General features: G+C 37.9%; 1 protein-coding gene across 1 annotated transcript; it reads right to left on the reverse strand.

Moving 5' to 3' along the window:
- Positions 1-2,603: 2,603 nt before the first annotated feature.
- Positions 2,604-13,219, reverse strand: ZNF800 (zinc finger protein 800). Its single transcript, XM_010158774.1, has 4 exons — positions 13,120-13,219; positions 10,823-10,918; positions 7,286-7,429; positions 2,604-4,357 (listed from the first exon to the last, which is right to left on the reverse strand). The coding sequence occupies exons 1-4, from the start codon at positions 13,178-13,180 to the stop codon at positions 2,604-2,606; spliced, it is 2,055 nt and encodes a 684-aa protein (XP_010157076.1). The 5' UTR covers positions 13,181-13,219.
- Between the last annotated feature and the right edge of the window lie 175 nt (positions 13,220-13,394).

Genomic DNA, 13,394 nt, shown 5'->3' on the forward strand with positions numbered 1-13,394 from the left:
AAAGTTTTCCTATGAACCACATATGGAAACAAACCGGAGGTCTTTGAAGCAACTTCAGTACAGTGAAATTCAGAATGTCCCGGAAACTGGGAAATTAGTCAATATGAACAAACTGATGGTATGGCAAATACTAAAAATTAGTATAATTCTGCCAACATACACTACACTGTTTGCTCTTATACATTCATTTGTAATAAATTTACAACAGTATATAACACAACATTTGCCAAAGTAGGACATCACAAAAGTTAGAGCTGTCCATTAATTAGCACTACCGGGGAGGACCAGTATGCACCATGAGCTCTCTGGTTACCTAAACGAGGAACAAAAATCTTCCAAAGCTGCTGCTCATTAACATGCCCCTGTCACTTTTTTAATTTCAGAAAGTTTGTTCTATACCGTGTCAAACCTCAACTGCACAGAGATAACTGTTAATTTAGAAGCAGATGTGCATTTCAACTACTTCAGTGTTTTGGGAGGAGGCATTGTCCTACAGTCAGTCAGAATAGTTATTAATTTAGTAAGAAAACAACAGCTTACGAAAATATCTCCTCCTTACAGTACCATTTTCAAGAAATTAGCAGTTCTGACAAACTAAAGTCTTTTTCGTTCAAATGAACTCCAAACTTTCCGAACATCACTTGAACCTATCTGAGGAGAAATGGGAATAAATTAATACTTTAGAGTTTACCCATATAATTCTGTTTTAAATTACACAACATAAATAATTCGTAAGGCTAAATTTTTAATTCTTGATCAAAATGCATTAGTTACTCCTCTTAAATTCAGCATAATTCAAGGTCCAGCTCAGCTCATTTCTGAAGTTCCATCTCACTTAGCCAGGATTTGTAACAAAGTCACAAAAGCACCAGATTATGATTTAACATACTGTTCTGGTTTTGGCTGGAATTGAGTTAATTTTCATCCTAATAGCTGGTACAGTGCCGTGTTTCTGATTTACTATGAGAATAATGTTACTAACACACTGACGTTTTAGTAGTTGCTATGCAGTGTTTACACTAAGTCAAGGGCTTTTCAGCTTCTTGTGCTCTACCGACTGAGAAGGCTAGAGAGGCACAAGAAGCTGGGGGGGGCACAGCCAGGACAGCTGACCCAGACTGACCAAAGGGATGTTCCATACCGTAACAGGTCATGCTCAGTACACAAACTAGGGGAAAGCTGGCCAGCGAGCTGCTGCTCAGGGACTGGCTGGGCAAGGGTTGATGGGTGGTGAGCAATTGCATTGTTCATCACTTTTGTACGCCCTTTTATCTTTCTTTTTCCCAATTATTAAACTGTTCTTATCTCAACCCACAAGTTTTTTCACCTTTACTCTTTGATTCTCTCCTCCATCCCACCTGGGGGCAGGGAGTAAGCAAGCAGCTGTGTGGTGCTCAGTTGCTGGCTGGGGTTAAACGACGACACAGATCAGGTGACAGTTCACTACGAAAGCTGAACTCAAATTAAATCACCTCCTGGCAAATAGCATTTCAGAGTTGAAATATACAGAACAAGGCACATATACATGGTTGTCTCTCTGCGCTAGACGGATAATTCTGAATAGGGACATTAAAAACTCTTATAGGTACCACTACTGTCTCTCTTCATTACAGTGTTCTGTACAATCCCCCAACCTTCAGGCATCAGTTGGTCATTCTGAAATACAAACTGACCGCATACATATGTTATTTCCTTTCTTAAAAGGTCCTTTAAAAAATAGGCCATCTTTAATATGAAGGCTATGGAAAACTGAGAAACTACAAATACAACACCCTCTCTCCCCCTCCAAGTGTAATGAAAATACCAGAGTACCATATAAGCAGAAGTTCAGAAAATTCTTGGCCAGAATATTTAGGCTTAAAACAAAAATTCTTCAGGAAACTTGAACACTTCAAAAAATAAATGACCAGAAGCCTCCAAACCCATGCTTATATAAATAAGCAGTGAAAGAATCAAATCCTAAAACTAGTAATTTTTAAAGGTGTTTGTAGACACCTAACTCATACTGATTTTAAATCAAAGCAATTCAGCATCCGAATTACATACCACAAAAACCTGTTCTATGCAGGGCATAGGCAATACACATTAAAACTAAAAAAAAACCCAAAACAACAACAAAAAAAAAGCACGAATGATAATTCCCATGAATTCATAGATATTTTTTCTGTCAACAGCTTTTACCGTAGTACCTTCAGAGCCTCTTCAACTGGGTCACAGAGAAGTTAATTAACAGGTTAAATTAAACAAACCAAACCAAAGTATTGTTAATTTTTAAAAATTACTATTTTAGGTATGTACATATATTAGCTTGATTACAATAGATGCCTTAAGACAATTTTAAAGATTTGACTCAGTACAATCTATATTCTATCCCAACTTCCTACAATGACAACTTCAGAAATTAACTCTTTTCCAAAACACTAGAAACAAAATTTATGAAACAAATTTGACATCTACCTTAGTATTGAAGCCGCTAAACCACCCATAAAATCTATAGAAAATTATGTTTTCAGTAATAAATGAACAACACCAAAGAAAGGCTGTGGTTTTGTTCTTTTTCTTTAAAAAAAAAAAAAAAAAGACAAAACACTATTTCTTTTTCCTCACCAGACAACAGCTTTAGATCTTGTACTTCTGCCTTTGGTTTTATTCTCTTCAGGTGAATGAGATACATTTGCTTTGTGGGTTTTCTTATGATGTTCTAGAAAAGCTTTTCTGGCAAACGCCTTCCCACATTTATTGCATCGGTGCAGAGAAAAGTTTTTTGTTACTTTTACTTCAATGCCAACATCAGCCCCTTCGTACTTTTTATTGGGAGAATTAGAGGTGACATCCTGTTTTGAACTAATCTGTTTTGTTTCATCCCTCTGAGGGCCTCTTTTTGTCACCTTATTTAGAACAAGATCAATTGGCTTTTTTATTGCTCTAATTTCTAAACTTGCAGTTATTTTCCCAAGGTAGCGTGGTGACTTTTTATGAACTACAGTTATATGCCTTATCACATCCCGTTTGCGACGTGTTTCGTAAGAGCAGAGTGGACACCTGTAGTATTTAACATAAATGTTATTTCCATCTGTGTGTAATTCAATGTGTTTTGTCAAGTTCTGTTTGGAAGTAAATTGGCGTTTACAGAGTTTACAGTAAAGCTGCTTGAAGTCAAAGCCAGCTGAAAGTTTTGGCTTCCTGGTTTTTTGCTGGCCACCTGCAGCAGATGCATTGGTTGATTTAGAGGTTGATTTAGTGGTTGATTTAGAGGTTGACTTAGTGGTTGATTTAGGGTTTTCAGGGTCCTGTTTAACTTTATTTTTCTGCGCTGACGGTGTGCTCTTTTTCTCATTTGAATGATTTGTTCCCTTTAATTCATTCTGCGGAGAAAGGGCAATGGAAGGGGGTGAAGGTTCTACAGAATCTGCTGGTTCACCTTTTACTTTTATTTCTGTGCCATTGGCAGTATTGTTGGGTCCTTTCTCTCTTTTAGAGTTCTTTCCAGAGTGAGTTATCTTGTGAACAATCTGCATGTGCCTTTTCAGCATTATTTGTGAACTATATTTTCTCTTGCACAGAAGGCATTTGCATGCAGTTAAATTGTATTCAGCCTTTGAAGACGACTTTTGTTTTCGGGTCTTAAAAGATTTTTTAGCAGAAACTGTATCCAAGAACAAAGGTTGCCCAGGCTTTGTAGCTATATCAGGAGTAATGGAATCCCTTCTTAATCCTCTATGAACTTCATCAAAATGCCTCCGTACGTTGGCTTTTGTAGCAAATGATTTATAGCATACAGGACAACTTCTACCTAGTGATACGAGAACATTCTTATTTCGTCCTTTCGCAGAGCACTTATTTGGTTTCTTTTTTGTTTCTATGTACTTCTTTAGCTCTTCCATCTTTTTTTTGTGCACCTTTCGAATGTGCCGGCGTACGCTGCGTCTGGAATGAAATTCTTTCCTACAAAGGCAACATATCAACTGGTGGCCAAAATCAGAATTATCCAGAGAGTCCATCTCAGGATTTACTGCTGGAGGCTGTTCTTCAGGAGTGGCCATCACCTTGTTCACAACAGGATCAGCAGGAGGTAATTCTGCAGTGTCCCCAGCTGGGTCTGGGGCTGGAGCTGCAACAGTCTTGGGTTGCTCAGCGCTGGGTTCCTGTACCTGTACTGGAGCTTGATCAGGAGTAGTACTGTTTTCTGTGTTCTCATCTGGGCTATCAGTCCTTGATACGTACTGGAATACAGCATTCTGATTAGTTTCTATAGGTTCCAATTTAATTACATATTCTTGTTTATCCACCCTTGGATAGATTGCTTGCAGGAGGTCATTTATGGCTTGACTCTGCTTATCATTTATATCTGGGAGGTCTGTGAAAAGAAACAGAAGTATTACTTAATGATTTGGTAATTTCACATTATTTAAATTTCAAAGTATCTTTTATCCACTGTGACAATTTGGTCACGAAATTTGCACAAATCCTGTATTTGCACTATTTTTCTGACCACTTGAAGGCTTTCAGTCATCATTACTATCACGTCAATACAAGTTATTTTTTTAATTAAAATCCAATACTGGAAGTACACCCTTCGAGCATGCTCATGTGAAAGCCATCTAAACTAAAAATTAATTTGCCTGGAATTAAACCAATCTTTAAAAATCTGTATCAATTGCAAAGATAATGTCATATGACTGAGCTTGTTCTGCAGGTGTGCAACTAAGCCTGAAGAATCATTAGAAACTGATTTTCCTACTACTGGAAACAGGCAGTCTCAAAGGAACCCAATTCTGGAAATAAGCTCTTCTCTGTGAATGCTGAAAGGTTCTTAAGAAAAAATGAAACATCTGTGTAACCTGAACACCGAGTGAAGATACAAGTAGATAAGAGAGAATTTAACTTCTGGGGCAGGGAAAGCTTCTAGTAATATCAAAGCAGTTAATAGGCTCAGTGATCCAGTAAGACAGTAAATGTTAGGGACAGAAAAATCCTGTATTATTCAGGAGAAAAAAAAAACTGTATTAATTTCTCAAATAAAAAGTGAGCCAAAGAAGTTATTTTAAGAATAACTTCACTGAGGTTCACCAAAGGCTCATCCTGTATTCTGCCCTGGTAACGAGTTAGAGCAGACTTAAAAAGCAAGAAAGGAAGATACAGGGATTCTCCTTGTTTGCCTCACGCCAGTAAACTTCTCAAGCTGTTTGCCTTTAAAGTCGTGGTTTAATACAACAAGTTTCCAAAAAGTTTATTCAAATGATTTTGAAGAACTTATATTCTTGGCTACCACAATGTTAAGCACGTTTTTTTGTCTTTTTTACCAGAAATACTGATAATTTTACTCTCTGGTAATTTTGCTAGATACCCTACAATATTACTATTCTATTATGAAAAAAAAAAAAAATTATTGTTCCCATTTATCTTCATGTCATTCATGACTCTACAGGCCTCAGCAATCTGGTTTTCAGTGCCAAATCAGTTCAGTGATGCAGTTCCCAGCATGATAGGCTAAGGATCTGCACCGGCATAACGACGATGACAAGCTGCTACAGCAAAAAGGCGAGGCACTGAGACGATACAGTTCAAAATTATCCACGATGATCTGAAGATGTGATTCTGGGTAAAAGCTGATTAAAAACACACACTTAGGGTTGTTTCTCCCACACTGACAGCAACACATGAAAAGAGTGTCAGTACAAGAAACATGCCATTTTGTTGCTCAGAACCCATCTTTTAACACTGAATTTTTAACACCTTTTGCAGTCAGTTTCAAATGGGACTACCTGTGTAATTTTTAACCAAAGATAAAAATTCTTCCTATGTTACAGCATCTTTTCAGACAACTTAATGAGCACATTAACAGAATACTACTTAAAAAAAAAGTCATCAGGGAACAGTCTTTGAAATTTTTTACCATTGAATGCTGAACTTTCATTCCTATCCCTTGTACACTATCTTTTTATTTATTAAAGAAAACCTCCCACTTTATAATCATCATAATTTTATACAAAATTAAGTATTTATATATTTTTATTCAGAGCATGTAGTACTACTCCCTTCATTTGCACTCCTAGTGAACAGGGAAATAGGAAAGGTAAGCAGCCTAAGTGAAGGCTTATGAAGGCTTCATTTAGTGAAGGCTAGAATGTCAGGAGCTGGATGGGAAGTCTTTACGCAGGATAATCTTATTTTGCTTAGAAAATGCATCCAACTCAGATGCACTTCTAACCTTGCTTTGAAAATACAACTCCCCCCTTGTCACCGAGAAGCTCTGCGATGCTCTGCAACTGGCCAAGCACACTCATTTAAGGAAGGTGACAGTACTAGTCTTTACACCTTCTCCTCCACAGCACTAGCTCACACAATGTGGGAAGTCACCTACGTAAACCTCTGTTCATTCCTAGTTTTTGAAATACCGAGGCAGGAAGGCATTAATCATGAAAGAAAAATCCTCACCATCCCTATGCTGATCTAGTCAAGAGATCAAGTTAATTAGAAAGCTTTACAAAACATTTTTGACTGCTTGCACATCTCCAAATTATTCTCCTTTGCCCAAACCAAGAAAGTCATCACTGGAATGAAACTTTAAAATATTTCTTTTCACATAAAAATATAAATTTTTATTTTTTCCCTTTATCATTTAAGTTACTTTCTTTCAATAATAAAGTTTATACAACAAAGGTGGTGGGCTAGGCACGATCACAGAGAGTATCTTAAAGTAGCATTAAGGTAAGTTGAGGTGGTGGGAAAGAGATAGTATTATTGAAGCAGGTGTGAACTTTTAATCTGTGTTTCGTAACAAGTAAGACTGAAGTCATGAGTCTGTGACACTGAGGGCTTCACAAGTACAGGAGAAAATTATGGATGTTGATCCAGGAGACTTTACAGGATTCAGCTGAAGTCCACCAGAACTATGCTGATCTACAATTGGAAAGCCTTGTTAGATCCACACCTTCCAAAGGACCTTCCCAGTCCTTTGGCATAACTTTTGTATCTTTCACGGTAAAGAGGGCAAGACAGGAAAGAAAAAGGGGAAGGAGGAATAAAAAGTACTAACAGTGACATTCTTCATTAAAAGGCTGGATGTATAAACTAGCTGTCAAATTATGACACTGACGTGGTCTTGGTTGTTAATGCATATTAAGTCACTGCTGTAGCTTATTTACTACCACAAAAGTGACCTACAAATGTTACTGCTGAAATGTAATTCCACTTCTTTTTTCGGCATTTTGTTTCTGGTACAGAAAGATAAGGTTCTCAACTCCAGATAACTTTATTAAATATTTCTATTAGCACCACTTACTATCATCCATCTGGAGACTTGGAGGACAATAAAACTTTTTATGGGTAATTAAATTTGGTAATCCTCTGAAGAGACTCCGGCACAATTTACACTCAAAAATGGTGTCCACATCTTTTAACAAGATATGTTTAAGTTGTTTTGTTCCTGTAAATGGGGAAGAAAAAAAAAAAAATCTTACACTTAAGGAAGGTTTTTCTGTTCATCTTTTAATTCACATAATCCCACAAAAGTGAAAATGTTTTAAAACATGACAATTTTAACATCATCTTGTGCTAATGCTACTCCACTGCACTATAAGTTTATGATGCATACTCTAAGCTCCTACTAATCAAAATTAGTCCAACAAGCAAAAATACAATGAAACTGGACCAAGAATAAAGTCAGTCAACTACGAAATTACATCAAGACATTTTTCGTGCTGAATAGAAGTTCAAGTTTTCTTCTTGAAGACACTTTCATTAACAATTCCTTTTAAAGATCAAACTCAGACTCACACTGCAGAACTATTTCCGAAACAAAACTTTCAAATATTAATAATTTCATAACAACTAATAGTTCTTCAACACAAATAGGTCTTACCATGACAACTTTTTATTTCTTGGTGTAACAGTAGTACTACAAAACTTTTTATAACTAAGTTTTAGCAAAGCACGATCTCTTCTTCATCAGCTGCTTAAAAATGAGCCCAAAACTTGACTATCTGAGGCTACTGTCCAGTTTCTGTCCCCACCTATGTCTTTCCTGGGCCACAGCCCTAGCTTGTCTTTTCCTCTCACTGTTCCCTTCAAGTGTTGCTCACCTCCATCCATTTTTTACAGACAGGCTACTGGACAAATATTTAGGTTTAGCGAAAACCCCAAATATAAGAACTGTACAGAGTTGCCTCAAAAGCAAGTTGTTTACTCGGATATCACCAACCAATGTTTGAATTTCTGCATATAAAGAAAACCACTGACAAAAACCCAGCTGAACAAAACTGAAGATGCTCCATGTAGATAAAATTCCAGCAAGTTACCAAACTGTAATTCAAACAAAAGGCCTCCAGTTTGGCGATAGCACACAATAAGCCCAAATATGGCCATGCTGTTGATGCATGCCCTAGCCACAAACCCCTATCCCAAACAAACAAAAAATCATGCAATTCTCCACTACTTCCCACTCAAGGGACACACAAGTCCCTCATTCTCTCTCCTGTTACACTGATATTTCAGTCTCTTCCCATTCAGAACTGCAATGTTTTTGTCTGATACAAATTATTTGGTTTTAGAATTACTGGATGAGATTAAAGAACTTATGACCTACTGGAGGTCAGACTAGATGACATGGTAGTTACTCTTCAAACCATCCTTATGCAGCTATGAAGATTTTCACCATTGGAAGTGAAAAATAATTGGTCCTTTTGAATTAAACTGTAGACCTTTAGGGACTTCTGGAAACAGCAAATAAATTGAAACCATCCACTAGTTTTGTGGACACAGAAGGCAGAGGAAAAAAATAATCATCTCCTTCACCAACTGCAGACTGGGGCACTGAGCAGTCTCCTGCCAGCATATGCTGCCTCCAGCTTACCAAAGCCTTCTCTATTTAGTAATTACATAGAATCATAGAATGGTTTGGGTTGGAAGGGACCTTAAAGATCATCTAGTCCCAACCCCCCTGCCATGGGCAGGGACACCTTCCACTAGACCAGGTTACTCAAAGCCTCATCCAGCCTGGCCTTGAAGCCATCCAGGGATGGGGCATCCACAACATCTCTGGGCAACCTGTTCCAGTGCCTCACCACCCTCTCTGTGAAGAATTTCTTCCTGATATCTAATCTAAACCTCCCTGTTTTCAATTTATACCCATTACCCCTTGTCCTATCACTACACGCTCTTGTAAAAAGTCCTCTCCCAGCGCCCTTGTAGGCCCCCAGTTCTTGCAGCCTTTCGTCATAGGAGAGGTGCTCCAACCCTCTGATCATCTTCGTGGCCTCCTCTGGACTCGCTCCAAGTGGTCAATATCCTTCTGATATTGAGGGCTCCACAGCTGGACGCAGCACTCCAGGTGAGGTCTCACCAGAGCAGAGTACAGGGGCAGAGTACAAGCACATCTAATTGGGGCAGGTGATACTTTGTCAAATTCTGTTAATATTTGTAAATGCTGCCGCTAGAATAACATCCCAGTTACAAGAAATGAGTACAGAACATTGGTGATTACAAACACGTCATTGGCAGAAATACCAAAGTTTACACCTTCAGCAAGCAATTTCATCACTAGAAAAAAAATTCAGATTCAAATCCATCTGTTATTCTTATTGCTTTGGAGGACAGAAGCTTCTGCTAAAACCACTTAAATTGCTATGGAAAATACTCTAACTTTAATCTCTATTTCTTTACCACAAGAATCAAAATAGTTTCTTTTCTTAATACTGTGTTCAAAACTAACCAGTAAAACCTTGGTCTAAGCCCTTTTGCTGTCTGTCCAACTTCGCTGGTGCAGGTGACTGGAGATGTCAAGGTAAGCTATCAATTCAACACCTGCCAGTGAGGACCATCTGGAAGCAGCCCAGAGACAGAGTACTTGTAATTGGTTCGTGCTATTACCAGCAGAGATTTCATTAATCTGCTTCAAGCGAAAGAAGCTTGCCACGCATGTCTGAGGCCCTAGGCAATCTCAACCAAACCAAAAAAAGGCTACTGATGATGAGTCTCACATCCAGTTTTCCTTCTTGTGTTAAGTTGTTGAAATGCAAGTGAAGTACTTAGATACCATGCCCTTTTAAAAGACTCGGCTGAGACATGCATCACATTGCATAGCAGTGATGATTTATACATGAAACGCTTCATATATATAACAGCTCTTTGTGGAAAAATCTAGAAACACAGATAGTAGCATTAAACACATCACTTTAATTTCTGCACTAATGCTGTGTTCTTGCACCAAGGGTTGTGAAAACAAAATGTTTGGTTTGCCATATCAGAAGCGTTAGCAACCTGGTCTAGTGGAAGGTGTCCCTGCCCATGGCAGGGGGGTTGGAACTAGATGATCTTTAAGGTCCCTTCCAACCCAAAGCATTCTGTGATTCTAAGCAGAGAAACAGCTAGAAACAATTACAGGTTTCAATGGTCTCCGGCATGCGCACTCAAATGCTGTTGTTATTCTTAGGTTCATTGTCATGTATCGAAACTCCCCAAAACAATCAAGGAACACCCTAAGTGTAACACAATAAAGCAAGCCTAAACAGTTCAAGGTAAACACTAAATTTTCTCTTCATCTCAAGAGTTTTAGGATAAACTCATTCATAACAGCAGAAGGGATGACACCAAGCAGAACAACAAACTAATTTTTAATGTTTTTGAAAGAAAACTACACAGCAGGAGCTGTGTCTTTACTAATCTATATGAAAACCCTTATTAAAAGGAACAGCCTAACTACAAAAACCTGCAAATAGTTTGCAAATACATAAAAGTCAGGAGTTGGTTATTTTAATATATTAAATATACATAACTCTTATAACAAGGCAATGAACTTCTTCAGTCAGCCACAGTTTCATACCTGATCGAAAACACTCAATGATTTGTTGAATACCAGATTTTGATGTTTGCAGGGGCTGCTGTAGTAACGGAGGATCACCAGGTTCCAACAGATGCACTGAAATATATCAAAGGATAATTAAAAAAAAAAATCACCGGAGTGTTCTCTAATGGCTTATTAAGTTATTGATTTTCTGTGAATAGAGTAAACTAGCCAAAAAGAAAGGCCAGGACAAGAGTAGAAGTTGCCTTACCCAGAAATTTTCACCTATGCTGAATTTAAAAACTGTCAATACTGACTTTTCCACCCATGATGCCTTCTGACAGTTTGCTGTTATTTTGATTATTTAAAGAAAACGCATATTCAAATCTACATGTATCAAACAAAAACATAGATACATAAAACCAAATCAACTCACTAGAAATTTCCATCAATTAAAGCAATTGCCCAGAACAATTCCCTTGACTACCATCATTCAAACTGAAGCAGATGTACAAAAAAGCATTACCATCTACTGTACTTCACAGCATATTATGTGATTTCAACGTTGCCCATACACATCTAAGCACTGAATCCAAATTTAAAGTAGCAATGATCAGAAAAACCACAAGCATAACTACTTAGTATATACCAAAAATCTCTATTATAATACTTTTACCAATAAAACCACATTCCAGAAATGTTTCTGGTTCAAGCAAATGCCTGAAGTAATACCTTATTTCTGAAGTTTCATCCCACATCACATTCTTTGTAAAAATCTACTGAAACTAAAACATTTACTGATCAGGATGGTTACTATTTATTCCAATATACAGTATTTATGCATATGAAAACTGATAGCATTCCATTGCTGTATATGCATACATGGCAATTAGGCTTTGCCTAGAGAGAAAACAAAATTTAAATGAATAAGAGCACTTAAGTTATATTATTAAAATCACTAGTTAGGTCTTTTTTTTTAAATTTCTTATTGACAAACAAACTAGCTTTGCGCTTCATAAATCGACTACCTTATCCATTTGGTTTGATTTTTAACCCCATTCTAAAGTTTCCATTTTTAAATGAAGCACTGAGCATCACTAAGAAATTTATTTTTGATAAAGAGCAGTAAAAGGCATAGTATAAAACTATTTAGAGATATTAAGTGCAAACAGATTAAACACATTCTGACAGGAAAGTTGTTCTAAGAGACGTAAGTTATATATAAATTCAAGCTGAACATTGGAAAGAAAGAACACTGCACCCAACTATGCTGGCCCCATAATATACTATTATATATACGAACACATAACAACCATTACAAATCAGCTAATCGTTTGGGGATCTCTAACACAATGACATATTGTATTCTACTAGCATATTCCCTATTCTTCAAAATAGTATATTTTGGATTGCATACTGCCTTTAATATGCGTGTGCAACACCCACTGACATCAAGAGGAGTGATGTACGTGAAGCAGACATAACACACTGCTGTTACTTTTAAGACAAGCAAAGAATTTTAGCTTTTTTAAAGCATTAGCACTCAAAACCATTTCATCTTAAACACAAAGAAATGTTTCTACTACTCTCAAATTACATTTAATTAAAGGAGCATTATCAAAGTCGCCAGGCTCACGCTTGCAACTATTAATTCCCCAAACTGATGCCTTTGTTTTCCAAAAAAGTGAAAGCATCCAAACAACAAACTCTACAACAAGCCAACGAGAAAGGAGCCAAATTTCCTTTTAGGCTACCGATTACAAGAGTAGGCAGAACAATTACCAAAAAATCTAGCAAGTTGGCTGAACCTTCAAAGTATTCATTATACTGATGTCATCTTCCATATCACACAGCAGTGGAATGCAAACAGCCGTTTCAGGATTGGGGATTTTGTTTGGTTTATTCTCCAAGAGCAAGAACTTCAAGTCCATCAGAGCTCACCAGAGAAGATGTAAAGTAAAACCATACTCAGAGAATGCAAGAGAGCGCCAGAAATGTCATTTTACAAAAAAATACGACTACTACACTTTTTAGAAACAAAAAGGCTATTTGTTTTACTGAACTTGCCTTTCGCTGCTTAAATTTACCATGTGGTGGCTTGACAATTATTGCACATCCTGCAGGAACTCAGAAATTATCTTCCTGAAATAGTTTTAACGTGACAGTTCACGGATACAAAAAGAAAAAACCAAACCCACACTTTCCAAACAAACTCCAGAAACTTTTTCCACCCAAACCTGTCAGTAACAATGTGCATTCGCATCATCACAACAGTTTCCACAAGCTTTTAAGGAAGGAGGCGAGGAAGACAGCCAAAGCATCACAGGGCACCATACCTGGCTCACAGCATCCATGGTGGTGGTGGTCAGTCTGGCAACACTTGTCCCTCAGAGGCATTTTCCGAGCGCACGTCCTACTCCCCTTCTACATCCAGCAGCTGGTCTCTGCCAAAACAAGCGCGTTAACCGTCACCCCCGAGGCAGGGGCGGCTCAGGGGAGCGCCAACCTCGCACACCCGCGTCCCACTCGGAGCAGGCCAGCAGGCAGCGGCACCCCCCGCGCAGGAGAAAGTTCCCATTGTTTACCGCAGGTCTCACAACGCCCTCTGCAA

Source organism: Eurypyga helias, unplaced genomic scaffold (genome assembly GCF_000690775.1).
Source record: "Eurypyga helias isolate BGI_N326 unplaced genomic scaffold, ASM69077v1 scaffold7449, whole genome shotgun sequence".
In the NCBI taxonomy this organism is placed as follows: Eukaryota; Metazoa; Chordata; class Aves; order Eurypygiformes; family Eurypygidae; genus Eurypyga; species Eurypyga helias.